The 25,788-nt window shown below is 46.1% G+C and overlaps 2 protein-coding genes across 6 annotated transcripts in view; one reads left to right on the top strand and one right to left on the bottom strand.

Annotated features, from left to right (window-relative positions):
* LOC126502563 (liver carboxylesterase) overlaps nucleotides 1-15,841 on the bottom strand; it is a 133,701-nt gene extending 117,860 nt beyond the window's left edge. For 2 of the 5 annotated variants that reach the window (XM_050143673.1, XM_050143671.1), the window contains exon 1: nucleotides 15,498-15,735. In XM_050143673.1, the coding sequence (XP_049999630.1) occupies nucleotides 15,498-15,720 (223 nt within the window). In that variant the 5' untranslated portion in view covers nucleotides 15,721-15,735. Of the gene's footprint in view, nucleotides 1-6,273; nucleotides 6,708-7,129; nucleotides 7,203-7,586; nucleotides 7,731-8,122; nucleotides 8,268-8,564; nucleotides 8,646-8,764; nucleotides 8,906-9,180; nucleotides 9,280-10,414; nucleotides 10,674-10,754; nucleotides 10,889-11,560; nucleotides 11,682-13,076; nucleotides 13,282-15,497 lie in introns of those variants that run through there. The other 3 variants (XM_050143677.1, XM_050143672.1, XM_050143674.1) reach the window with 3 other exon arrangements.
* A 7,510-nt stretch (nucleotides 15,842-23,351) lies between these two features.
* On the top strand, nucleotides 23,352-25,456 carry Ciao2b (cytosolic iron-sulfur assembly component 2B). The gene is made up of 5 exons (XM_050144456.1): nucleotides 23,352-23,559; nucleotides 23,719-23,796; nucleotides 24,207-24,332; nucleotides 24,723-24,768; nucleotides 25,220-25,456. Exons 1-5 carry the CDS (start codon nucleotides 23,401-23,403, stop codon nucleotides 25,315-25,317), a joined length of 507 nt encoding a protein of 168 aa, XP_050000413.1. The 5' UTR covers nucleotides 23,352-23,400; the 3' UTR covers nucleotides 25,318-25,456.
* The last annotated feature ends 332 nt before the right edge of the window (nucleotides 25,457-25,788 follow it).

Genomic DNA, 25,788 nt, shown 5'->3' with positions numbered 1-25,788 from the left:
ATTATGTAAATCATTGCTTGGCCCATTAGCTCTAGCTTCTTATTGGTTAACTCTTGCATATTAATTTAACCCATTTCTATTAATATGTATATCACCACGAGGTCGTGGCCTACCAGCAAAGTTTCAGCTCGTCTGTCTCTGGCGGTGGATTCATGGCATCTCAGACTCTGCCAGGAGTAGATGTGTCTCGTCATGAAAAGTCCTAAGTTATTAAAACATTTAAATGCCATATTCTGAAGGTCTCTGAAAGATTTGAAGAATAGTTATCTAATTGAAATATATCTCTATATATCTAGAAAACCTAACTAACATGACTAGAAGCTTCACTATTATAGATGATTATCTATTGATCTATATTTTAATTATACATTACATTTTGAAATGAATGACACAATCACAATACCTTAATCAAGAGCAGAAATATACATATAACAAGATTGACCTTAAATTTGCATCAATAAACCAAGATTCATGCCAATGCAAATCTCTATAGCATATTCCCCTTTAAATGTAAAAAAAAACATTTACAAACAATATTTGGGAATATGAGCATAGCTTTTCTCCAAACTTCTTCTTCTGTTTATTGGGTGAAGTCATTCTTTGAGGGGTGTTCAAGGCAACCCTTCAGGGGATCTTGTTCCATCAAATCACACCAGTCTGGAAGCAATCCCAAAGGTTCCCATCCCTGAGAAAACAAGAAAAGAACCTCTTTTCCAAAGTAACATATCCTTATACCCAGATTTGGAAGTCATGATACCTTTATAATATCCATGCTGGTTTAGCTTAGCAGCCCAAACAATGAAATGTCTTTCTGTACTTAGCTCATTCACAGTCAAAAGATTCAAAGATAACACAATAATATACATATTCCAAGCTCTCTGTGTATATTCCATCTTTACATGGCTTTTTTTTACTTCTTTTAATCTATGACTATCTGTACTCTGTTTCTTTAAAAAAAAAAAACTTTACCCTTTTTTAAATAGCATTACCTTTATTTTATGGCTCTCTATACTCCTTTTTTTCTCTTTCAAGCCTACATACATTTATCCAACACTATGACTCATCTAGATTTGTCTTTATTGCATATCTGTAATTCTTTACAGTCCAGGAGCGCTTTTTAAAACTTAAGCTGCACCATTATTAGGGGAAATACGGAAGTTTCTGCTTGCCCACCCAGTCTAAAACTTAAGCTTCTCCATTATTCTGTATATACAGTACTATCTGTCCACTCCACACAGTCCAGCATGGCAGAGCTGCTCACCTCCTCTGAGAGACATGCACAGTGCCCCATCTCTAGGCACACAGCAGGTCCATGCTACCATTAAGCAAGCAACAGCAGTCTGCTTACAAAACCCATCCAATACTCGGTCTCCTGAAAGAACCAGAGGTCACGCTGGCAGCACAGCCCAGAAAGTCGGCATTTTAAAGCAGCCACAGCCCATATCCCGGAGGGGAGGAGGCAGAAATCTTAAATAAATAAATAAATAAATGACTAAATAAATAAATAAATAAAATTTAAAAAAAAGTTTATAACATTTTTGTTACTAGGTTTATGGTGCTTGTACTTTTTCTCTTTCAGTTAGCCAAAACTCTACTCTACATATTTGAGATACACATATACTGCAAAGAAACAAAAGTCTTTAATTTACCTCCCTCTGTTTCCAGACATCTTTCTTTTGTACACAGAGAGGTTTGGGTTCATTTATTAAATGAATGTTCTGAATGTATATCCTTGTAGGAAATAAAGCATGAGTATTTCTTCCTTTAAAAAAAAAAAGAAGAAGAAAGATAAAACAGCCACAGCTTTTTTCCTGCTATAGCTGAGTGTGTGTGTGTGTCTGTCTGTCTGTCTGTCTGTGTGTCTGTGTGCATGTATGTGTGTATGGTATAGATGCTTGGACCTCTTATCTTCCTCATCTTGTTCCATGACAGCCAAGCATCTTTCACAAATGTGATATACCTATGCAAGTGTAGACTTCAGTGTCTGCCAAAACCCTGGAAACAAAAGCAAACTTCAGAAGGTGGACCACTGAGAAACACACCCAGACATGTTGGCCACCATCCCTAATTACAGACTCAATCTGATGACCCTATAAACATGCCCAGTCCTGCTTCTCGCAAAAGTGGTCCAATCCCTGCACCTCACCTGGGCAGCACAGTAGGGCTGATCCTGTTGATGGGAGCACAGATGATCCAGCCAGCCCTGATAATACATGTGTAAGATATGATTGCTCAACCCCTCATCTGCCAGAAGTCGAGTTGGCAAGGGAGAGATGCCCTATCTCCTCCTCTGCTGCTTGCCACCTTTGGTCGGTGGAAGAACTGGCCCTGAGGTCTTGGGAGTGAGAGATCTGGCCCTGTCCCTCACCAGGTACAGCACTAGGGAGTACACACCCTGAACCGCACCTGAGCTGGCACTGCTGGTGGAGCACAGGTGACTCTGCCCTGAGGGCATGAAAGTAGGAGGACTCACACCCCTTGTGTGCCATGCAGTGACATAAGTGAGGGAAAGTTGCCCCACCTGCCACTTTATTGGGGTAGAACCCATAAAACCTCACCATCTGTACTGCCGTACTCTTCAGAACAGTCTTTATAGCCTCTCTGTATATTTACTTCATGGTGGGATTAGAGTTGAAGTGGACTATGGAACTCAGTCTTAAGTGTAGGATGGGATGGACCTGATTCTACAAATCTGATCTCCTACCACGTGCATATGAGCCCCCGTCTTCCCAGAGATTGGAAGTGTGCCTCAACATGGGGATGATACAACCATACTCATCACAGTTGACACAAAAGATGCTGAGGATAGGGTGAAAATCCACAGAGACCAACAACTCCAAGGGGTGTCTGGGCAAGAACTCTCCATCTATCACACTAGAGATGGTCCTGATGACCTGAGGGTTATTAAAGGTCAGTCAATGCTGAAAGTCAATCCCATAGATATTCCTATACCTTCTGAATTACACATACCTTTGCCCAAATATCCTAAATTTATCTCAGGTTACTTACCCATCACCCTAGACTAGATCTTATGCCTAGACTAGCCTATCTTGCTGTTTGTTTTGCCCCCAGAACTGAAAAGGCACCAAGGTGTAATAGTAGACTAATTTGTTTAGAATAGTATGAACTGGTTGTCCCATACTCCCATCCTCTAAACCACATAATTCTTCCCATGTTGTTAATAGCCAGAATCTCCTCTTCATGTTTGTCTCATATGCAGTACATTAAGGCCTCTGAATTCACAGGTTTACATCCAGATAGGTTGGCCATCATCTGTAAAGGGACCAGTCAGGAGCTGTCTCATCCTTCAAGGCAGTTAGTAGAGTTCCCAATCCCAACTAAATACCATAGCGTATCCTGTTGTGTGCTGTGTGTGGACTGGAGTAAGTAAGAAATTGTTAACACATGCCTGTTGCTCAGAGAAACACCAAATCCTTCTGATGGACCCATAAGGAACCCGGATAAGCAGCAGAGTAGAATGTGGCACAAACAACCAGTGAGGCCAGAGGTCTTGTAGAAACACTTTCCTCAAAAGCATTCCAGTCTGATAATTATCCGATAAAGCACAGCAATGTATAAACATGTCTCTACTCTTTATAAGCCATATATGTTGTAATATATGCAAGTTTACACATGTATATAGCATATATATGTATATAGCATATATATTATTGAGATACAGTGTATGTATATAGAATGGGTAGCCCTTTAGTGCCTGAGCTCACCAAACCCACCTGCTTTAGTCTTCCAAGGAGCCAAGCCACAGACAATCTATCTCAGGACTGAGTTAGCTACAGCTGGAACTGATGAGGACGGGGTTGAAGCTCATTATAAGTCATTTGGAGATATGAGAAACTGGTGATTGGTAGGCCATGGACATGGTTGGGGGATGCAGACCCCTGGCCCCTTGACTTTCTCTACCTGCCTCAGACCCTTTGCCTGCTGGAGTGAACTGAGCAAAACAACTTGTTTACCTGTGCCTGCAGCTGCTCTGAGCATGAGACCCTGATGGCAGGGGAGTGGGTTCTGGTGAGGCCTGCCGCTGAAAGATCCCAAGAGCTGGGGGCATAACTATCAGTTAAGGATCCCTATATAAGCTTCTCCTGAGTACAATAAAGTTGGTATTCTTGTATGAAGGATGACCCCATGTCTCTGTGTGCGTGTGTGTTTTTAAGTCTCCAGCTTAGTTCCCAGCTTGCATACTGTCCCATAGTGCAGGCACTACAAACATGGAAATTTGACATCCAATCAGCTCGTGTAGACAATTACCTCAAAGCTTCTAAAGAGAGCCCAGAGAATTGTATCTAGGATCTTACACACGTCAGACAAGTGGTCTACCTCTGAACTGTTTTCCCAGTACCAGGAGACTTTTTTATTGTTTTTCAATTTTATATATGAGTACAATGTGTCATAAATATTCTTACCCCCATCATTCCCAAGAATCCCAGACCCTACCATATTCTCCTTCCATTTTCATTATTTCTGTTCTTTTCTTCTTCCTCTTTTTTATTTCTCCTCCTTCTTTTCCTCCTCCTCCCCTCCCCTCTATTTAATAACCCACTAATTCAAATTAGAGTTTTTACATATTTTGTACTTCCTATGTGGAGACAGACCATAACTAAATTTCCCTTCCTTGCCTGGACCTTGCTCCATATCTCAGGTAGGGCTCAACTTGTGATCCCTGCCTCAGTCCTCTAAGTACCTAAGATTACAAGCCCATGTCATCTGATCTGGCTTTATTATACTTTCTATGTAGCTGAGCAACACACCCACAACTTTGTTCATACAGGGCAAGCTCTCTACCACTGACATACCTCTTACAACTTCTTTAGTTGTTTAACACATGTGTCTCGTTACTTATCAATTATGTTCTAGGTTGTAAATCAAAAAAATAAATACATGTGATCACATGCAATCATGTGTAAGAATATAGCTTTATTAAAATCCAAACCCGTAATTGGAGAACCACACCTACAGTTTGGCCACTCATGAAGCCAAAGCAGTGAGATCACGAGTTCAGAGCCAACCTGGACTACATAGAGACCTTGTCCCAACAAAGAACAAAGTAGCAAGTGGCACAGCTGTACATAGATTGGATAATAAGTGGATAGAATGTGTAGTGTGCACACTTGGATGGCATTCCACAATGGAAGGAACCAAAAGCATTATGTTAAGTGACATAGACAATCACAAAACATTCTGTTTATATTAGATTCTAGACAAGCCCCCGATATAACAAGATAAAATAATGTGAGAGTTATGTTGAATCCAGGCTAAGGGTATGGAATGATACCAAATGGCCTGAGGAAAGCCTTGGATGGAAAAGGGGCTGTTCTTAATCTAATGTGATGGAAGTTGAGTGCCTTGAGAATTTTCTCAGATTTCCTAACCATACACATAAAATTGAAAAATCCAATAATGTACTTCAGGGGTGGAGCACTTCCTAACATGTACAGTCCCTAAGATCAATTCCCAAGCCTCATGAAAACAATCCACGCTCAAGCCACTGAAAGTAAGATAATTAGTCAAAGTCTAGAAGAGATTTGGGCTCCCTGTTGGAAGTTTACTATGTATGAGCAGAACTGAAAAGCGGGGGCAAGCTCGTAGTAGGAACGCCAATAAATATTCTACATATAGAATGGAAACAACCTGCACGGTCAGTCTCACTAAGAGGACAATCTTCCCTGCCCCCAGTTCAAGTCAGCAGGGACTTAATGTCCTAGGAAAGCCATTGTTTACACATTCTTCCAGCAGAGGGCACAAGATAAAATCCTGGAAACCTCTAGCCAGAGACTGTTTCTCACCGCACAGCAGATCTGTGGGCATCTTGACCCTGGATTTTCAAAACTATAAAACTGTACGCTTGTTACTGGTTGTAAGCTACTGAGGTTATGTATTTGGTTTTGTTTCTGAGACGTGGGTCTTGTTATCTTGCCCTGGGCTTATGCAACCCTTTGTTCTCAGTCTCCAAACATCTGAGGCCACAGATGCTAAGAGCCCACTTTGTAGTTTATTAACTTTTGGGAGCAACATTCTTCACTTATGAAGTTAATGAACTTTGGGAAATCAGATTTGCTATTGGCAACTTAGAAGTACGAGAAAACATGAACTAGCTGAGAGAGGACAAGGGATTGCCTGAAGTCAACAGTGCCTGAAGCTTCTGCTTCATTTGAAGAGGGTCTGAGGCTTGGAGATGAGGAGAGAGAGGATGAGGAGTAGAAGATGAGGAGAAGAAGATGAGAGGAAGGAAGCAAGGAGAGAGTCTAAAAGAGTGAAGTGTTAAAGAACATGAGGGGAACACACATCCATATGGTTGTGGGACCATTTATTGATTCTAATAAAATGTGTCCAGAAGGATAAGGAGTAACACACAAAGGGTTTGTCATACACAATGAACGGGAAATGCTGAGGTTAGAAATGCTATGTGAGTTTGGAATGAATAAAAATAAATAAATGGACTTTGTAACCTCGGGATGACCTCATCCATCCCCAACCCCACACACCTTTCCTGTAACTGGCACTAAAGCTCTTTATGCTTGTCCCGAGCCCCCTTTAGCTCCTGGATCTTCTGGGGCAGAGTCTTCGTCCAGAACTGCAGCTTCCTGGCCTTCAGGGCTCGGCCCACAGCAGGCTGGATGTCCAGCTTCAGGTACTGCTCATCATGGATCAACTCAGGCCAGTAGAGGAGACCCTCACTGTTGGGGTTCCTGTGGATATTATACCAGCAGGGAAGGGTGAGGTCACTCTCATCCAAGACCGGACGCCTTGATTAGGGTCAGAGCAGTAGATGAGTAGGCCAAGGGCCTAAGGGGACAGATGGACTGGTGTGCTGATATAGAATATAAGGGTCACCCACCAGTGTCTGATATGAAACCAGGGAAGCTGTCTAGTTTTGTGTCTCCCTCTCAGAGGAAAAAAATCTAAAGAACAGTACCACAATACTGTGACTCACCCACCAGGACTCTGTGGGATGAGCAGTAAGTTTAAGCTAGAAGGTGTGTGCCTAAGTGTGCCCTGGGATGGAGAAGACTAGAGTGTGAATAAAGACCCATGTATGCTAATGAGGTACACACACCTGGGAGCCCTGGATGGTCTTGTATAGGAGGTTGAGGGAGGGGCATGTTCTCACCCATGTCTTGCAAAGTTGGCCCAGTACTTCATCATCCTCCTGTTCAACAGCTTCTCCTCCTCAGTGAAGTCAACTGCAGACAGGAGACGAGGGTCCAAGTTGTAGCTACCTCATGCAGGTGCCAACTCATGCTCTACTATATCAACCGCAGCTTAACTCTGAACCCTAGGCCTGGTATATACTCTCTTCCCTCACCACTCAGAACCCAGCATCCATCCAAGTCTCTACTCTGGTTCACTCCGACCCCAATGTTCTCCCATTCCTTCCAGCACAAGCTGGACTAGGAAAGGTTCATATTCTAATCCTGGTAGTGGTTTGTTTTGTTTTGTTGTACCTCAGAAATGGTTATCGCTTGACCCCATTCTTTTCCAGAGCCTCAGTTTCCCCGAATGGACTAAGAGCTCAGTAATCCCTCAGGAACGCATCAAGGACACCATTCAGCTCAAGAAAGACTCACCTTTCATTCCCCAGAGGGCACAGCCAAAGACAAAGGCAGCGTGATCGCCATGGTCAGCCCTCACATGGGGTGGCCGGATGTGCTTATACTTGTTGAAGCTGGGCTGGTGCTGGAACTCATAGAAGTAGACAGGAGCATGGGATCCTGGGAGTGAGGACACATGTGGACTTAAAGTTTTCTCAATGGAGCTTTCCCACCTAATCCTTGGTGATAGGAAACCTTGCTCTAAAGTTACCTAGAATCACAGCTGAGTGGTGACCCCAGGATGGAGAATTAATGATGGGAAAACATTTTTGTAAACAGATAAGTGGTTTGGACAAGACTCCCAAGTGTAACTAACGTGTTTCCTCCTCTAGACATGGGTAAGATGTCTCTCTTTTGCACTAGATATAAGGATTTACTGAAGTAAGTCGCTTAAGATGCCTGGTAACAGAGATGTGATCCAGACATGTGTCAGGTCTCAACACTACAGTGCTCACCCGGGACACACAGCTCTGACCTCCCCCTGCCCATGGTCTTGTTACAGATGTACTCACGCTGAAAATGTGCTACTTGGAGTGCAGGGACCACAAACATGAAGTCCTCCATCATCTCTGTGAACTGTACTTGCAGGGTCTGTGGGTCCTCAACGTCCCCCATATACTCTTCCATCAACAGGTCACTACACTCAGGAGGCAGCAGCTATAGCAGGAGGAATCAGGAAGAGAGATTCTTACTGGGCAAGCACTTGGATAGGTAGGAAGCAAACTCCTAGTAAGGAACGTGGCCTGGGATGAGACAGGGGATGCAGGAAGCATATGACGCTTGAATCCACACAGAAACACATATGCATTGCCTTTTTTCTGGGCATGGTAGCTGAGAAGAGTATATCAAAATAATTACAATAATTGTTATTAGTGATCTTTCTAAGAATAATCATTAACAGTAATAAATAATGCTAATAATAATTCTATCGGGACAGGAGCCAAGGTCTCTCACCATGTGTGATGCTCTGCTCTTCAGAACAGCTGGCAGGGTCTCTCTGGTTATGTTCTTTATGACATGATCAAGGCCCATGTACTGGGAAGTAGAGGAGAGTCTTAAGTATAGGATGGTTTGTCTCTAGAGCAAAGTATCTCTGCATTCCCACCACCCATCATTTGAGTTTAGTGTCCCAGGGGCTTAGAACCAGGTCTTACCAAGGGGACTGACCAGCCAAAATCATCACTGTCAACACCAATGATGCTGGGGACAGGGCGAAAATCCCCAGAGGCCAACAGCTCCCGAGGGTGCCTAGGTAGGAACGTCCCATCCACCACACCAGGGATTATAATGAAGACCTATGAGGCACTAAGAGTCAGTGCTGAAGATCAACCACCTAAATATTCTGATGCCCACTGAATACCCACATGATTTCCCCATTTTCTGTCTCATCTCAAGATGCTATGCTCACTCCAGAAGAAACCGGACATTAAAATTAGCCTGTCTTGTTATTTCTGCACACAGTACTAAAAGGACAGCTAACCACGGAGACAAATTAACTGGTTCAACTAGTAAGGACTGGCAATCCCACATGCTAGTGACCAAGTCCTCCAAACCACACAATTATCCAGACCTGGTTGATAGCCAGAATCTCTGCTTCAGTCTTCTCTCGTAGGCAGTGCACCATGGCCTCTGAGTCCTTGGCATCACATCCAGATAGGTTGGCCACTGTCTGTAAATGGAACAGGCACTGGTTGGTTCATCCTTCCAAACCAAGAGTTTTCATGGTTCCAAGTAGATGTCATTGCCCCTAAATACCACATCCTGCTCTTTGCTACGTATGAAAGGACTTAGGTGGAACTAACTGTTCATATTTTCAGTTGTCCAGAAGTGACAGCTGGGAAAGGGGCCTGAACATTTGCTTTATTGTTGTTTTTATGTGTGTTCATGTGTGACAATGGGTATGATGTGACATATTTCACGTGAGCAGGTCAGAGGACACCCTCAGTGTCATCTGTCACCTTACCTCTGGTTCGCATTTGTCTATACTATATTAACTGATCTACGGCCTTCCAGGGATTGATCTGTTTCTGTTTTCCATCTCCGCATAGGAACACTGGGTTTCCTGACACATAGCACCACCTCTAGCCTTAGGTGGACTCTTGGGATTTGAATGTGGGGCCTCACACTTGCACAGCAAGTATTTTTACAAGTTGGCCCCTTCCCTGAATCCATGTGTCCTGGTTAGATATTTTTTGTCACCTTAACACAAGCCTGGGGAATCATGAAAAAGGAACTTCAACTGAGAAAATGCCTCTATCAGACTGGCTCAAAGGTGAGTCCGGGCACTTTCCTAACAAGTGACTGACGCTGGAGGGCAGTGACACCCATGGGCAGGAGTCCTGGGCTGTATAGGAAAGCAAACTGAAGAAGCCATGGGTAACAAGGCAGTAAGCCGTGCTCCTCCTTGGCCTCTGCTTCAGTCCTGGCCTCCAGTGACCTGCCCGTGCCCTCACTCTGACTTCCTGTCAAGTTTATCTATAAATAAACTGTAAGCTGAAATAAGCCTTTTTTTTCTTTGAAAGTAGCTTTTGGCCATGGTCCTTATCACAGCAATAAGAAGCAAACTGGGAAACCATGTGCAAGAATCTTGTTAATGGTGGAAGCCACTGGGCACAGCTTCGCTGTCATATAATACACTCAGCACAGGGGATGCATTCTAAATTTTATGCCTTTCAGAAATTATTGAAATTACTGGGAAGAAGGAATTTCTCATATGCTTGTTCCCTCACTTAGCAGGTTAATGGAGTACCAGAGGCAAGGACTGAGGTAGCAAAGTAAGGACAGATATTGATGAGGGCACTCACTGTGTAGACCACCTCAGGTGTGTCAGAGATAAGCTCAGGCAGCAGGGCCACTCCACTCTGCATGATGGCTCTGTGGAAGAGTCCTTTCGACATGGGGGACACAACATGTGAAGACACACTTGTGCCTCCTGCTGAAGAGCCAAAAATGGTGACCCGGCCAGGGTTGCCTCCAAAGTAAGCGATATTCTGCTGGACCCAACGTAGGGCAGCCACTTGATCCAGGTAGCCCCAGTTGCCTCTGGCGTGCTGGTCTCCAGTGCTGAGATGTGGCAGGAACAGGAATCACAGATCTGTCTATGCTCTACTCAGACCCCATTGTCCAGCCCAGTTCCAGGCTTACCTGAAGAAGCCGAGGATACCCAAGCGATACTGGATAGCAACCATTATTATATCCTCTGTAGCAGCCAGTATGGATCCATCATTCATGGAAGCCATTCCCAGAACAAGTGAACCACCATGAATCCATACCATAACCTGGAGACATCAATACAGAACTCTGGAGGACCACACCCAGTCCAAGATCAACTGTAGTGTCTACTATTATCAACTGCTTTGTCTTTGTGTGGGTTGACATACACATTGATCTCCTACTCAGGATTTTAGGACATGGTCCACCGATGGGGTACTCTAGGCCTACAAGCATATTTCCATTCTCAATTTCCCATCAGGAAATCTCGGCATGAATTAATGCCTCGAGATCTAAAATGATGACATCATCACTCTCTGACCTGACCCATCAAAGTGGAGCAAACAGGAATATCTCCACGTGTGTTTCTTTCTGATTACTAATCAGAAGGGACATCAGATCTCATTGGCACAACAGATAACCTGCAGCTATAAATATTGGTGTTGATAATAATAAAGACCTTGAGCACCCTCCAGGGAAGCTCTGCCAGGTTCAAGTTGATAGAAGAATTCCTGGTTTAATCAAAGACCTTGAACCTCTTACATCTAGAGTCCCAGAGCTCTGAGTCATACCCCCAGACTTAAGCAGCTCAACATAGCTGGGATGACCTCCTTCACCCCATAAGGTAAGACTACTAATAAGGGTCTAAACTACAGGGGATCTCAGAATTACTTTAGCCCTTCCAATCTTCCAGAGAAAGAAACATCCTCTCCCCCAGCTGATGATATCCTGACACTCACAGGTAAGTTAGAACCTTCATTGGCATGAGCTGGTGTGTAGATGTTGAGATACAGGCAGTCCTCAGACATAGGCACGTTCATCATCCTCTCCTTCGGGGCCTGTGGGTTTGTCTGCAGACACCCGGTGAAAACGGAAGACAGATAGCCCAAGATAGGTGGTGGTCAAACCTAAATCATAGTCTGAATTTTCTCTCAGCCACGTTCAGACACTACTTTCCATGATGCCAATGATAACATCTGGCCCCTCTCTGAAGTCCCTTCCTGCCAAGGTAAAGGCCACCAGCTCTGTAGAGAAGAAGATGAAGCAATACTTTTAGGCGGGCCTCCAATTGGATAGTAACATCCTGAATAGGCTAGTATCCTCCGGTTGGGTAGTAATATCCTGAATAGGCTAGTATCCAGAGACTGCTGACTTCCTCTGTGAGGATGAGCATCTTCCTGTACTGGCGTTCATCACTCCTACATTATCTAATCCTGGTGTGGGCCTAGTTTTGATTGTTGACTTTACACAGTGTGAAATTACCTGGAAAAATAATCAAAATGAGGGAGTGTCTAGACCAGCGGTTCTCGACTTTCCTAAAGCTGCGACACTTTAATACAGTTCCTCCTGGTGTGTTGACCCCAACCATAACACTGTTCCTTAACTGTAATTTTGCTACTGGTATGAATTATAATGTAAATATATAATATGCAGGATAACTGGTATTCAGCCCCTGCGGGGATAGCAACCCACAAGAATCAAACCACTGGTCTAGATCATTTGCCTGTGGGCTTGCCTGTGGCAAATTATCCTGGTTATATTCATTGAGATAAAAACGCCTGCCTGTTGTAGGAGGCACCATTCCCTGGGAAGGGGCCTCTGAACTGTGTAAGAATGGAGAGAGTAAGAGAAGGATTAGCAGGCATACATGTGACCCATAGGCTGCGCTTCTGACTCTGGATGTGATGTCATCAGTTCCCTGAAATTTCTGCCCTGTGGTTTCCACCTATGGTTGATTATTTCCTGGAATTGTGACCTGTAGTAAAATCTTTCTTCTCCTCACTTCCTTTATCAGGGTCCTCTATCACAGCAACAGAAATCAAGCAAAGGTACTCAGTAGTGGAGAATCTGCTCACAGAGGATCCATAGGATGAAAAAGACAATCCCACAGGGTAGTGAGACATTCTCCATCTCACTCCAGACACTCACGGTCCCTCCTTCTTCCACATTGTCTCCAGTGGAAAGCATGTGTCCTTAGCCAATGGCACCTGGACAATGAGTGGTCACAGTGACCATGAAGAATGGCCTTAGTCTCCGTTCCTCACTGCAGTACCTGCAGCTGAGTCCCTATAGGCATCAAGCTCTGACCCAGGAGCCTGGCACCATTGTTCCTCTCTAATCCTTAGCACATTCCTCTGAAAACTGCATGGGAGATGCCCTCAGGACAGACAGAACACTGCTATAGAGCTGAGAGGGAGGAAGCACAGCAGTGTGGCTAGAGCTCATGTCTGAGGGTCCCTGGGCCCCAGAACTTACATGGTTGGCTCAGAGGTTGCATCTCTCACACCACTCCATGGCTCAGGGGGCTCAGGAGGTGCAAATCGAAGTTGTCCTACAGGTGGCTTGGCAAACGGAATTCCCCGGAATGTATAGACACCAAGTTCGCCATCTTTCACGGGGACAAGGCTTCCTCTCACCTGCCCTGTGTGTGTGTTCCTGATAGGGCTGGATGAGTCCCATCCTGTAGGGGAAGAGAAGCCATCAGTTGTTACCATACTTGGGAATTCCTACCTCATTGTCTCCGTGGTACATGCGGAAGGTAACCTGGGTCCCCTCAGTTCAGCTGCAGGATGTAGAGATGAGGCCTTATGAATTACTTAGGGCTGGAAACCTTGTCCACTGGCCATCTTGAAAATTGACGGGACACTGTACAATAAAAGAACTTCTGGAGACATCACAATCCCTGACTTCAAACTCTACTACAGAGCTACACTACTGAAAATAGCCTGGTATTGGCATAAAAACAGACAGGAGGACCAATGGAACCGAATCAAAGACCCAGATATTATTCCACACACCTTCAAACACCTGATTTTTGACAAGGAAGCAAACAATATCAAATGGAAGAAAGAAAGCATATTTAACAAGTGGTGCTGGCATAACTGGATATTAACATGTAGAAGAATGAAAATAGACCCATATCTATCACCATGCACAAAACTCAAGTCCAAATGGATCTAAGACCTTAACATAAAGCCAGCCACACTGAAACTCAACAAAGAGAAAGTGGGAAGTATACTTGAACGCATTGGCACAGGGAACCACTTCCTAAATATAACCCCAGTAGCACAGACACTGAGAGAAACAATTAATAAATGGGACCTCCTGAGACTGAAAAGCTTCTGTAAAGTAAAGGACACTGTCAACAAGACAAAACGACAGCCTACAGAATGAGAAAAGATCTTCACTAACCCCATATCAGACAGAGGTCTGATCTCCAAAATACACAAAGAACTCAAGAAATTTGTCATCAAAAGAACAAATAATCCGGGGCCTAAAGAATGGCTCAGTGGCTTAAGAGCATTGCCTGCTCTTCCAAAGGTCCTGAGTTTAATTCCCAGCAGCTACGTGGTAGCTCACAACCATCTGAAATGAGATCTGATGCTCTCTTCTGGCCTGCAGGCAGACACACAGACAGAATAGTGTATACATAATAAATAAATAAATAAATAAATAAATAAATAATTTTTAGAACAAAGAACAAATAATCCAATAAAAAATGGAGTACAGACTTAAACAGAGAACTCTCAACAGAGAAATCTAAAATGGCTGAAAGACACTTAAGGAAATGCTCAACATCCTTAGTCATCAGAGAAATGCAAATCAAAACAACTCTGAGATTCCATCTTACACCTGAAAGAATGGCCAAGATCAAAAACACTGATGACAACTTATGCTGGAGAGAATGTGGGGTAAAGGAAACACTCCTGTATTGCTGGTGGGAATGAAAGCTGATACAACCCCTTTGGATGTCAGTGTGGTGATTTCTCAGAAAATTAGGAAACAACCCTCCTCAAGACCCAGCAATACCACTTTGGGGTATATAGCCAAAGGATGCTCAATCATGCCACAAGGACATGTGCTCAACTCTGTTCATAGCAGCTTTGTTTGTCATAGACAGAACCTGGAAACAACCTAAATGTCCCTCCACCAAAGAATGGATAAAGAAAATGTGGTATATTTACACAATGGAGTATACACAGCAGGAAAAAAAATAATGACATCTTAATTTTACAGGCAAATGGATGGAGCTAGAAAACATCATTTTGAGTGAGGTAACCCAGACCCAAAAAGACAATTATCACATGTACTCTCTCATAAGTGGTTTTTAAACCTAAAGCAAAGAAATTCAGCCCACAAATCCCAATCCCAGAAAACCTAGACAACAATGAGGACACTAAGAAAGACTTACATAGATCTAATCTACATGGGAAATAGAAAAAGACGAGATCTCCTGAGTAAATTGGGAGCATGGAGACCTTGGGAGAGGGTTGAAAGGGGGGGGGGAGGCAGGAAGGGGAGCAGAGAAAAATGTAGAGCTCAATAAAATTGAAAAAAAAAGAAAGAAAATTGACAGGTCACTTCTCTAATTAACAAGGTGACAGGTTCAGAGACGCTTGGCATTATGAAGGAATTCTTGTCTTTATGCACATTCTCTAGGAGCTCCAGCCACAGCCACATTCTGTCTCTGCTGGCTCCTCAGTACATGGTAACCTTACACATCTCTGACCCTCCATGTGCCATCGTGTGGGCTTTGGTGTGGGCATTAGAGGGGCACAAATCCACACTTCCATCTGTCGTCTCCACAGCTCCTCCCTCCCTGGTATTTCCCTCCCACGAGCTCAGACTCTGACTCTGCAGAGCTGGGCAGCTCTGGCCCTGGTCCCCTCTGCTCACCATGCACGTGGAGGAGGAGAAGCAGGAGCCCACAGGGCACAGCAGACAGCCAGCCAGGAAGTCTACCGAGTGGCACGGTTGAATCCCTGGCAGAAGTGTGTGCTGCTACAAGATGACAGTCTCTCAGCAACAGGAAACAGAACAGGTAGGCCTTGCCCAGGCAGGAATTTAAACCTTTCAGGATGTAGGTGTGGAAAATGGTTGAGTGGGGCAAAGTTCTCATTGCAGGAGAACTGATAAGGCAGAAGTCAATAGGGAATCAATAGCCAGCAGGCAGGGCAACGACACTTCTGCAGGTTCTGCTCCTTCCCTGGACTCTTGGATAGACTTGGCATGGCATCTGAAGTCCTTCTGGAATGCCAGAATTCCTGTCCTTGAATATGAAGCCACCATGATCCCTGGCCCTTTTATTCACCAACCCAATGTGGTGTGGGAGAGAAGATCAGGGAGCAGAAAGCTGTAACAGGAGATGTCTCAGATGGAGAGAAGTGAGAGGGCAGGAGCTCTGAGTGTGACCTCATCCTCTTCCCCTCTCTCTCTCTATCAGTCTCTCTCTCTCTCTCTCTCTCTCTCTCTCTCTCTCTCTCTCTCTCTCTCTCTCTGTCTGTCTGCCTGTCTGTGTCTGTGTGGGGTATGGGGCAGGGGGAGTAAGTTTGTGTGTGCATGTGTTGACTATGAGTTCAATAACACCTTCAAGCCCTAGTGAAATGGTCCTTAATCTCCTTAATGTTATGACCCTTTAATACATTTTCTTATATTGTGGGGATCCCCAAACATAAAATCTGGCATGCAGAAATCCTGACATACCACCCCTGTGAAAGGCTCAATCAACTCCTAAAGTGGTCATGATCCACAGGTTGAGAACCACTGCCTTAATGGATAGCCAAGGCATCAGCCCATGTGCTCTCAAATGAAGAGCCTTTCTCTCTGCCCAGCTTCTGAATCCAATTGAAGCTTGTTCTCAACTCTTTCTGCTTCCTGGGTGTTGAAGATTGGCATTACAAAATCATCATTGTGGTGATGTCCTATGGCTGGCCTTCAAGGCAATGTAAAAGGTAGTATCCTAGGATGGCCTGGGTTTGTCATAAGCAGGGGCCTTGTGAGCATCAGGATCTAGAAGATGGGGGATAGAGCCCTTTAGTGACAGAGAAAATGCTTTAGGTGAACACAGAGACAGACTGAGAACATTTTATCACCTTTGTACAATGGAATATATTATAAGAGAAAGTTTTTAATACAGGGCCTAAAAAAGTTTAGGGACAACAATAAAGTCAGAATATAAATTAATAATACAGAATGATTGGTCACAAGGAACCAAAGAGTTCTTGGGGAATCTGTAAAGGTTAGAAATAGCCTTCCGTACACGGACAGGTACTCAGGGTGACAGCGATAGGATGTTATTTCCTGGACATTTCTGGATCTTCTGATGCTTCCTTCCCACTTCCAGGACACACCTCACAGTCAAACAGATTCACAGATGTCCCGAGTCTGTGAACATGAATCTCATAGCATCTCAGGCAGACTCAGACAACACACACACACACAGAGACTCACACACACAGAAATACACATAAAACACATACAGACACAGACAGTCACACACAGTCACATACAGACAGATATAAACATACTCACTATCGCACACACACACACAGCATTGTCTGTGCGGCACTGACATGAGAGCTGCTGGGAGAAGCACAGCTGTGACTGCGCACAAAGTCCTGGCCTGCTGTGCTGGGGATCAGGAAATGAGGGATAATGGAATGTTCCCCTAAGGACCTAATAAACTACAAACTCTAAGCATGAGTGAAGGTAAGTGTTTGGACACCATGGGTTTGTCGACTCTTCTTTACCTCAGAAAATGTCCTCCTTTGGATGCTGTGCCGCCCTGATCCTCTCTGCCTGGGAGTGCAGGGAGGGGTCCAGTAGACCCTCCTCCTGCTGTGTGTGTCATCTCTACAGCTCCACCTCCCTGGCACCTCCCCTCCCACAGCACCACATTCAACACAGCAGAGTCCGGCAGACCTGATGAGTTGCAACAAGAAAAGTTAAAATCCCCAAATCAGCCAAGTGAATCTTCTGCTGCAGCCCTCCCCCATCTGACCCGCAGGAATCAGCATCTTTGGTGCCACCTTTGTGGATGAGGCCAGGGCAGCAGCCACTCACAGCCACCCAAGAGTGACTTCCAACATCTTTCTCAGTCAAGTGCTCACCCTGTCCTGTGACTTGCTGCCTGCACACAATGGCCTTCCAGACAGCATCTTTGTCCATGCATCTCACTGAGGGCTCCTGCCTGTGATGACCGACAGAAAAAAACCTATGGAAATGGTCCTGCTTATAGCCTGCCTACACCCACAGTGCTTTATCTTCAAAGAAAACCTTGCCATAAAATCTTGTGTAATCTACACTGAAATGTCCTTCTGGCAGGAAGCTAAAAGGCCATATCCAGAATAGAAGTATTTGGTGGAAATAAAATTATGTGAACATATTTCTTCTCTTTCTGCATTTTGTTTTGTTTTGTTTTTTGAGACTGAGTATTATATGTAGTCCACACTGGCCTGCTCTCTCAGCTTTCAGGATCTGAGTTTAAAGGTGTGTCACAAAGCATGCAGCTAACACATCCCTTCTAAGTAATCCTGGGCATCGTCTGCAAGCCCCTGCCACTGTGATGTTCTCATGGATGACACAGGCCAGGACGAGAGAGAAGAGGACAGGCACACTCCATCCCTTTTACAGTTATCTCTGACTCTGAACCCAGGAATCCAGACAAAGAATACTCCAAAAAGTAGCCATGAGTGAATCAGGCAGACCTTCCTGCTTGGAGAACCCTGGTGACCTCCCAGAGTCTCGTGACCCACAGCAGGGGTCACAGGTGAGGTGAGTTCAGTGGATCTGACTGGGGAGACTCAGGAAGAGACCAAGAAAGTTTACGCTATCAGAATGCAGAGGTGCAGGAGGAGGTCAATGTGTCCACACTAGGGGAGTGTAAGTGCTGCACACACACCCTGGGTCTTTCTGGTTCAACTTCTGATAAGAGCCTGAGAGTTGCTGGTAGGCCCAGAGCACACACACCCTTTGCTCTGCAAGCCTGCACCAGGGTAGGTGTATGGTGAAGGAAACACAGGGACCACCAAGGTCAACTGAGGTATGAGGGACACCAGGAACTTTTGTGCGTCCCAATAACTCTGTGCCTTTTGAAGGCTGACAGGCCACAGTTCTGTCCTAAGGGGTGACACACTCACAGATACCTGGTGAAAAGCTGAAAGGGGGACAGCAGACTTGTTCCGTGGCTGGGTTTTGGTCATTTCCCTAGTATAGTACAATCAGGACTTGTCCTATCCCTCTGCTCTCAATTAGATGCATACTCTGTGATCCCAGTTCCTGCCCGGGCAAATCCTGTCTCCTCAATTCCCTGATTGAAGGAACAGCTGAGGTGTGGAGGTTGAAGGTCTCCAGGTCCTCCAAGCTCAGAGTCGGAGAACCAGTTTCTCTAGTTAACCGGACGGTATTGTAATCTCCCGAATCCTGGGCTTCTGCAGCAAACTGGAGGAGGGCCCCGTGCACTCTGCCACTCAGTGCACTGGCATTCAGGCCAAGACCATAGAGAATGTGGGACAGAGAGTCTCACTAGTCATTGTCTGTATATGAGGAAATTGTGAAAGAGTGTGTGTGTGTGTGTGTGTGTGTGTGTGTGTGTGTGTGGCGGGAAGGGAGTAAAGCTCAAGGAAGCAGCTGAAATGAGACACCACTTCACACCCATTTAATAGAATCAAACTTAAGACCCATAAGCAAAAATGTTGGCAAAGCCATGGAGCAACTGATACAACTACACACAGACAGAGGGGAAGTACAGTGATTAGCTGGTGATCTGAGAAGGCAATTTCACCTTTTCTCTGAATGTCAAACACATTTGTTCTATGCGGAAGGACAGCAGGACTTTAGCCTGAAGAAACAAGTGGATGTCTTCACACCAAGCCATGAGTTCTGTTTGTTTGCTTGTATTTTGTTTTGTTTTGACACAAGAGCTCTCTACGTAGTCCTGGCTGTCTGAGTGCTCACTCTGTAGACCAGGCTAACTCCAACTCACAGATTCACTTGCCTTTGCCTCCTGAGCGCCTGGATTAAAGTCGTGTGCCACCGTGCCCAGCTCAAGGTCTTGTTTGAAGACGTGCAGGACGGCTTGATTAAAATAGCCCAAACCAGAAGTCACTCGGATGTGCGCCGACAGGTGAGTGGGTGCAAGGCGTTCACTCACAATCAAAGGAAAGTGTCATTTGAATCTCAGCGACATAACGCTCAATGACAGAATCTTTCACACATGACTCTTCTCCGTGATAGGGTAGACAAGACTCTGAGGGTTCTGAATTGTATTCTATTTCCAAACATCAGCTCCAGGAAGCAGTCAGTTGGTTGCCAGGAAACAGGGCTCACGTCAATGGTTAATGAAAAGAAGCATAGAGAAACATTTGTTGGTATTCAGAAAACAGTCTCAAACCCAAAGTGGGTGTGGCTACATGCCTCATATTTTATCCCACTACCCTAAGCTGTGGGAGTAAATGAGTGAATTTGAGCGCATACTCTTATCATTTGACAAAAAAAAAGCCCTACAATAATAAGACAAGTGCTGAAATCTACAAGGTCCACCGCTAACACTCTGTTCAGCTGCTGAAATAAGCTTGCAACCAGCAAGAGACTCAGGCTCCAGCAGAACCAGCCCGCAGTTGTGGAACTTTGTCTTTGTCTGCCCTCTGGTGCCCACGGTGAGCAATGCAAGAGTCGTCACTTCGTGATGTCCTGTGGTCTGTTTTCAATGCAGTTTACGGAAAAAAAAAAAAAAAAAAAAAAAAAAAAAAGACAGACTTGGTACACCTGGGAAAACCAGAACTCCAAAAAGGCGGTTTCTCAGAGGCAAGAAGCTATGGCTATTTCAGGCCTATAGGAAGAAGATCTAGCTGTGTGGTGATAGAGACGAAATGTCTTAGGAAAAGACTTGCAGACACCACAATTTGGCACCCTTATAGGAAGACAGAGTAGAAGGGAGGGGTTTCGTTTTTCTTTGCTTAGAGGACAAATAAAAGAACTTATGGATGAAAATAAGGTAAGAATGGAAATTAATGACATGGGGGACCAAGGACAATAGGGGTGTCATAAGAGCCATGGGTGTGTAGGGAATTTTAAAAAGCATAAGGACCCTCGATACATGGATAGGTGCTCAGGGAGACGGGGAAGGGACAGCAGTCTCTTCTGATGGACATGTCTGGCCTTTCTGACACCCCCATCCTCATTTCAGAAACCCACAGGCAAACATCTTCACGGTATAGATGGGATCTCTGTCCACGAAACTTATGAAACACCAATTATGCTTGACACTTGTCACAGCAAGAGACAACTCGCTGAGGTAGTCGTTTGGAGACCCTCCTCAATAACGCTTCACCCTCTATGATGATATGAGAAAGTTGTGCCATGCTGTGCGGTGAAGTGAGCTGTCTTGGAGTGAAAAGTCCAGCTCCAGAAAATTTGTGACCATACTGTGGAAAATAAACGCAGGAGCTCACTCCTGTAAATCCTGTTTATTCACAGAAGACCCTACCAACTTGATGGTCCCTGCGAAACCAAGCCTGGATGGAACGGAGAGGATGGGACTCAACCCTGCCCTCTAGTGGTTGTAAATGATTCTGCCGACGGCAGTCACAGATTTTTCTAGGCTGGGAACAGGATTGGGTCAGGCTGACGTTTGCTGACGTTTTCTGTCTCCAAAGACACTGGTGACCTCAATAGCCTGGTTGGCATCAGGCAAAAGAGAAAGTGTGGTAGGGAGGGGCTAAGGGATAAAGTAAGTGCTGCCTCCTTAGGGTAGGTCAGATTCAAGTGGCCTAGCAGGGGTCACCAGGGTACACATTAGGATGCCCTGTGCATACACACACACACAAGGCCATCCAGGCTCAGCTGCTACTGCCTGACACATCCCCTTTGTCCTGGAAGTCAAGCCATTGTTTTGCCCCAGGTCTAAGTGTTCTACAGGGAGAACAGAACACAGGGGCCTCCTAGTGCAGGTGTGGGGTGTGGGGCCAGGAGTTTCTGTACCTTCCTGGACAGGGAACCTTGCTGGGAGCCCTTTTCATCAGTCAGTCAATGCCAGAGAGCACATTCAGAACCAAATGCCAGAGGGAAGCCGTTATTACCATCTTTATCCCACGGTGAGTAACAGCTCCAACCACTTCCACAGCCACTCACAGAGAATGAAAATGTCCCAACCCTCACCCACCCACCCCCACCTAGAGGTGTCTAACCTCCAAGTTCAGCACTCCTCAGAGCTCCTTGTGCTTGACTGGATCCTGAGTTGGATGTCCTCAGGAATATCTGACCCTCCCAATGCCACAAGAGACTCTGGATCTATAAACGTTTTTGGCAGTTCTTTGGGTGGGAATAAACTCTATACCCTAGCGCTGTCTCTCTCTCTCTCTCTCTCTCTCTCTCTCTCTCTCTCTCTCTCTCTCTCTCTCCATGGAGAATCTATCTATCTCTCACCTGCCAAGGCCTTGGGTGGCCCACCGCTGCCCCTCGTGGGACTGGCCTCAGGTCACCTGCATTATGCATTATGTTTATGAATGATAACACAACCATCCCCAATCATCAACCCTCCACAAGCTCCTCTCTGGGGTGCATCCTCACCCTCAGGCTCAGCCTCTGACTCTACACAATTGTGTAATTCTTATTCAAGTCCCTGTGCTCTGCAATGGTCGTCTCCTGCACTGGGAAGAGGAGAATCAAGGGCCCACATATCCCAGCATGTAAACAGGCAGAAAGTCTGTCTGGCCACATTACACTAACTTCAGCGTCTTGGTCTGCGTCTGCACTGTCATTAGGCATGGCTGTGTCTCACAGACAAGCCACAGCACATCAAGGCCGCCTCCTGAAGTTTGACCCAGACACTGTAGGCTGAGCACACAGTGTGCCTGGCAAGATCATTGTGCCTGAATAGGAGGCTAAGGCCACAGGCCGCAGTGTGCCTCTGACCAGCAAGCAGGGGAGAGCCTCCTCCAAGAGGTCCTTTGAGACATCAGGAACATTTCTCCTAGGTCTTGAGTCCTTGTGTTAACTTCCCCTGTAATCACATTCCCACTGTGGGGTTTTGCCTGGAAAGAAGAGTGCAGGAAGCTGTAAGCAGTACATTCTCGGGCCCCAGATGGAGAATAGGGCGGACTTTCGGGGAATTTGATCTGGGTAAGGAGAACTGCACGTGCACACCCAGCGAGAGCTCGGTGGAAAGGGGCGGGGGGCCTCATCCCAAAAAAATCCTTTTTGCTTCCAGGACTCATAGTTTACGGGCTCCACCTACAAGTATACACCATCTTTTCTATTTTAATTCCTAGCCTGAGAGGCTATGTCAACCCTCCCCAACTCATGCGTAAATATGACGTTCTCAAGTTCATGATCGCTCGTCTACTTTAAAAGCATGTAATTAGTGCCTGCCGATCCCTGTTCGGGGAAAACAGCGTGACTTTTGTGGATCTACGGTTCCGTGATAGCCGGAGAGCGAGTTTGAGCATCCGAATGCCCTTTCGGCCTAACCTCCTGAAGAGGGTGGTTTGGGTTCAATCTCGAGGGGCTTTTAGTGCCCTTGTCAAACGGTATTGGCTTCTGCGTTCCAGCTCCCAACAGGATCGCACGGCCAAGAGCCGCGGGAGTCTCTTCTGATCCTCTGGCGAGAGCTACCAGCATTCCCCGGCTCCGCGTAGGCTGCACAATATTTTGCAAACTACCGGTCGAGTCCCAGGAGCGTGGCAGGTCCCTTGCGCGACCCCGTAGTCACACCACGCCCTCGCCTCATTCCCAGGAAGTGCGCCCGCCGTAGGAGCGGAAGTACACACCACCCGGGGGTTGTGGGAACCACAGTTCCGGGATGGTGGGCGGCGGTGGAGGAGCTGGTGGCGGTGGGCGCGGCGGGCTTCTCGAGAACGCCAACCCCCTCATCTATGAGCGCTCCGGGGAGCGGCCAGTGACGGCGGGCGAGGAAGACGAACAGGTGCCCGACAGCATCGATGCCCGCGAGATCTTCGATATCCGCCGCTGCTGGGCGCTGGCGGGACGGTGGGGGCTTGGGGTACCGGGAAGAAGTGATGTGCAACACACGCTGGTGGAGGGGTGTCCCGGTTAGGCATGCCTGCGGAGGTTCTGAGTGGGCCAAAACTTAGAGTCCCTTTTCCTTCACTTGGCACATCTCATTCGGTCCATTAATGACCCCGAGCATCCGCTGACACTAGAGGAGTTGAACGTAGTAGAGCAAGTTCGGATTCAGGTGAGTCACCGGCAGCATCAGAGTGTGGGAGCTTGTTCAGATAGTTTTAAAAGGTTCCGTTATACATTAGAGGCTGGCGTTCACCATCCACAAACGGCGAAGAGGTTGTTTTTCCACTTTATGGCTGTGATTAAAACTGAAGCCCATAAAAGTTAGGTGACTTGCCCAAATCAATAAACTAAAGAGAGGGTCTCGCCGGGCGGTGGTGGCGCACGCCTTTAATCCCAGCACTCGGGAGGCAGAGGCAGGCGGATCTCTGTGAGTTCGAGACCAGCCTGGTCTACAGAGCTAGTTCCAGGACAGGCTCCAAAGCCACAGAGAAACCCTGTCTCGAAAAAAGAGAGGGGGGGGGGGAGGGTCTCTGTGCTAGGAGCGGTCTGTGATCTTTCCAATCTCCCTTGTCAACCCAGGTTAGCGACCCCGAGAGCACAGTGGCCGTAGCTTTCACACCCACCATCCCACACTGCAGCATGGCGACGCTTATTGGGCTGTCAATCAAAGTCAAGCTTCTGCGATCCCTTCCCCAGCGCTTCAAGGTCAGTTGGAGTCGAGCCTAAGGGTGAAACAGCTACTGAGGAGAGGGGACGTCAGACTGGAAGGATCCCACCTCGCAGAGATGAGCTGCGAGGAAACGCCAAGCTGATGTGACAAGAAGTACTCCAGAAAATAGTGAGGAATGTGGCAGAAAGGGAAGCCGCAGATGGGCTTGCTGGAGGCACTGGCACACCTTTAAGTCAGTAGCAGCTGAGGGGGTCCTTGGGTAGAAGTGGATGGACTGCAGGTGGGCTTGGGGTGGGACAGAGGGGCCAGGATCAAGAGGAGTGATTAGAAGGAAGGTAGGGACATGGTGTCCAAAGGGAAGGGACCGCCCCCCTTGAAAAAGGACAAACACATAAGTGCTCAGTCACAGGTTGTCTTTCTCCCAGATGGATGTGCACATTACACCCGGGACCCACGCCTCGGAGCATGCAGGTTAGTGTGGGCTGGTGGGGAAGTTGATTGTTTAACCCCTAGGTCCCAGCTGTGTGAGACTTTCCCTTTGCTACAGCAGTTTATAAGGAAAGTTAGGACTTAGGACTAGGGGTCTAAGTGAACAAAATTACGAGACTCCAGCCTAGACCAAACTGGCCTGACTTAAATCTCCTGCTTCCCATGAACTTCCCTCTGATATTCCCCAAGGACATTGTGTCAGGCTTCAGGAAATACTGGAGACAGACTGAGCAGTCCCTGGAGGTATGGGGACGAGAGCGTTTCCCGACAAGAGAGTGTGGGCACAAGTGATAAGGATATCCTGATCAAGGCTTGCAGTCCCGAGAAGGTGATACAGGACCTTTATTGGTAGAGGTAGAATCTGTACTGAGGCTAGCAGTCTGGCTAGAGTTGCTTTTTAACCCTGTTTTTTCCACCCCTCTTTCCTACCTAGTGAACAAACAGCTTGCAGATAAGGAGCGAGTTGCAGCCGCCCTGGAGAATACCCACCTACTAGAGGTCGTTAATCAGTGTCTGTCAGCCCGCTCGTGAGCCAGGCTTTTGACCACCAGCCTGCACACAGGTGTCCTGGCCTCAGCTCCACCAAGAGCTTGTGGCTTTGTTTTCTTGAATCACTGACAATGAGAAACTAACATTTTTCATTTTGTAATAAACCCTTAATTTATATTCATTTCCCAGCATGCCTCAGCATCTTTCATGATGGAGTCATTTGTCATTGTAGAGGGGCTAGAAAGATGGCTCAGCAGTTGAAAACACTTAACTGCTCTTAAAGAGAACCTGGGTTGGGCTGGAGAGATGGCTCAGTGGTTAAGAGCATTGCCTGCTCTTCCAAAGGTCCTGAGTTCAATTCCCGGCAACCACATGGTGGCTCACAACCATCTGTAATGAGGTCTGGTGCCCTCTTCTGGCCTGCAGACATACACACAGACAGAATATTGTATACATAATAAATAAATAAATATTTAAAAAAAAAAAAAAGAGAGAGAACCTGGGTTAGGTTCC

This window comes from Alexandromys fortis, unplaced genomic scaffold (assembly GCF_014885135.2).
Source record: "Alexandromys fortis isolate MF-2015 unplaced genomic scaffold, M_Fortis_MF-2015_v1.1 scaffold_1, whole genome shotgun sequence".
Taxonomy (NCBI): Eukaryota; Metazoa; Chordata; class Mammalia; order Rodentia; family Cricetidae; genus Alexandromys; species Alexandromys fortis.
This window is presented reverse-complemented; position numbering and strand designations above follow the sequence as displayed.

What these genes read in the sequence shown, in the direction of transcription:
- Ciao2b (XM_050144456.1), top strand. Translation starts at nt 23,401, where the DNA reads ATGGTGGGCGGCGGTGGAGGAGCTGGTGGCGGTGGGCGCGGCGGGCTT. An exon ending in ATGCCCGCGAGATCTTCGAT is followed by an intron (nt 23,560 to 23,718) that starts ATCCGCCGCTGC and finishes CACTTGGCACAT; the next exon opens with CTCATTCGGTCCATTAATGA. An exon ending in CCCTTCCCCAGCGCTTCAAG is followed by an intron (nt 24,333 to 24,722) that starts GTCAGTTGGAGT and finishes TCTTTCTCCCAG; the next exon opens with ATGGATGTGCACATTACACC.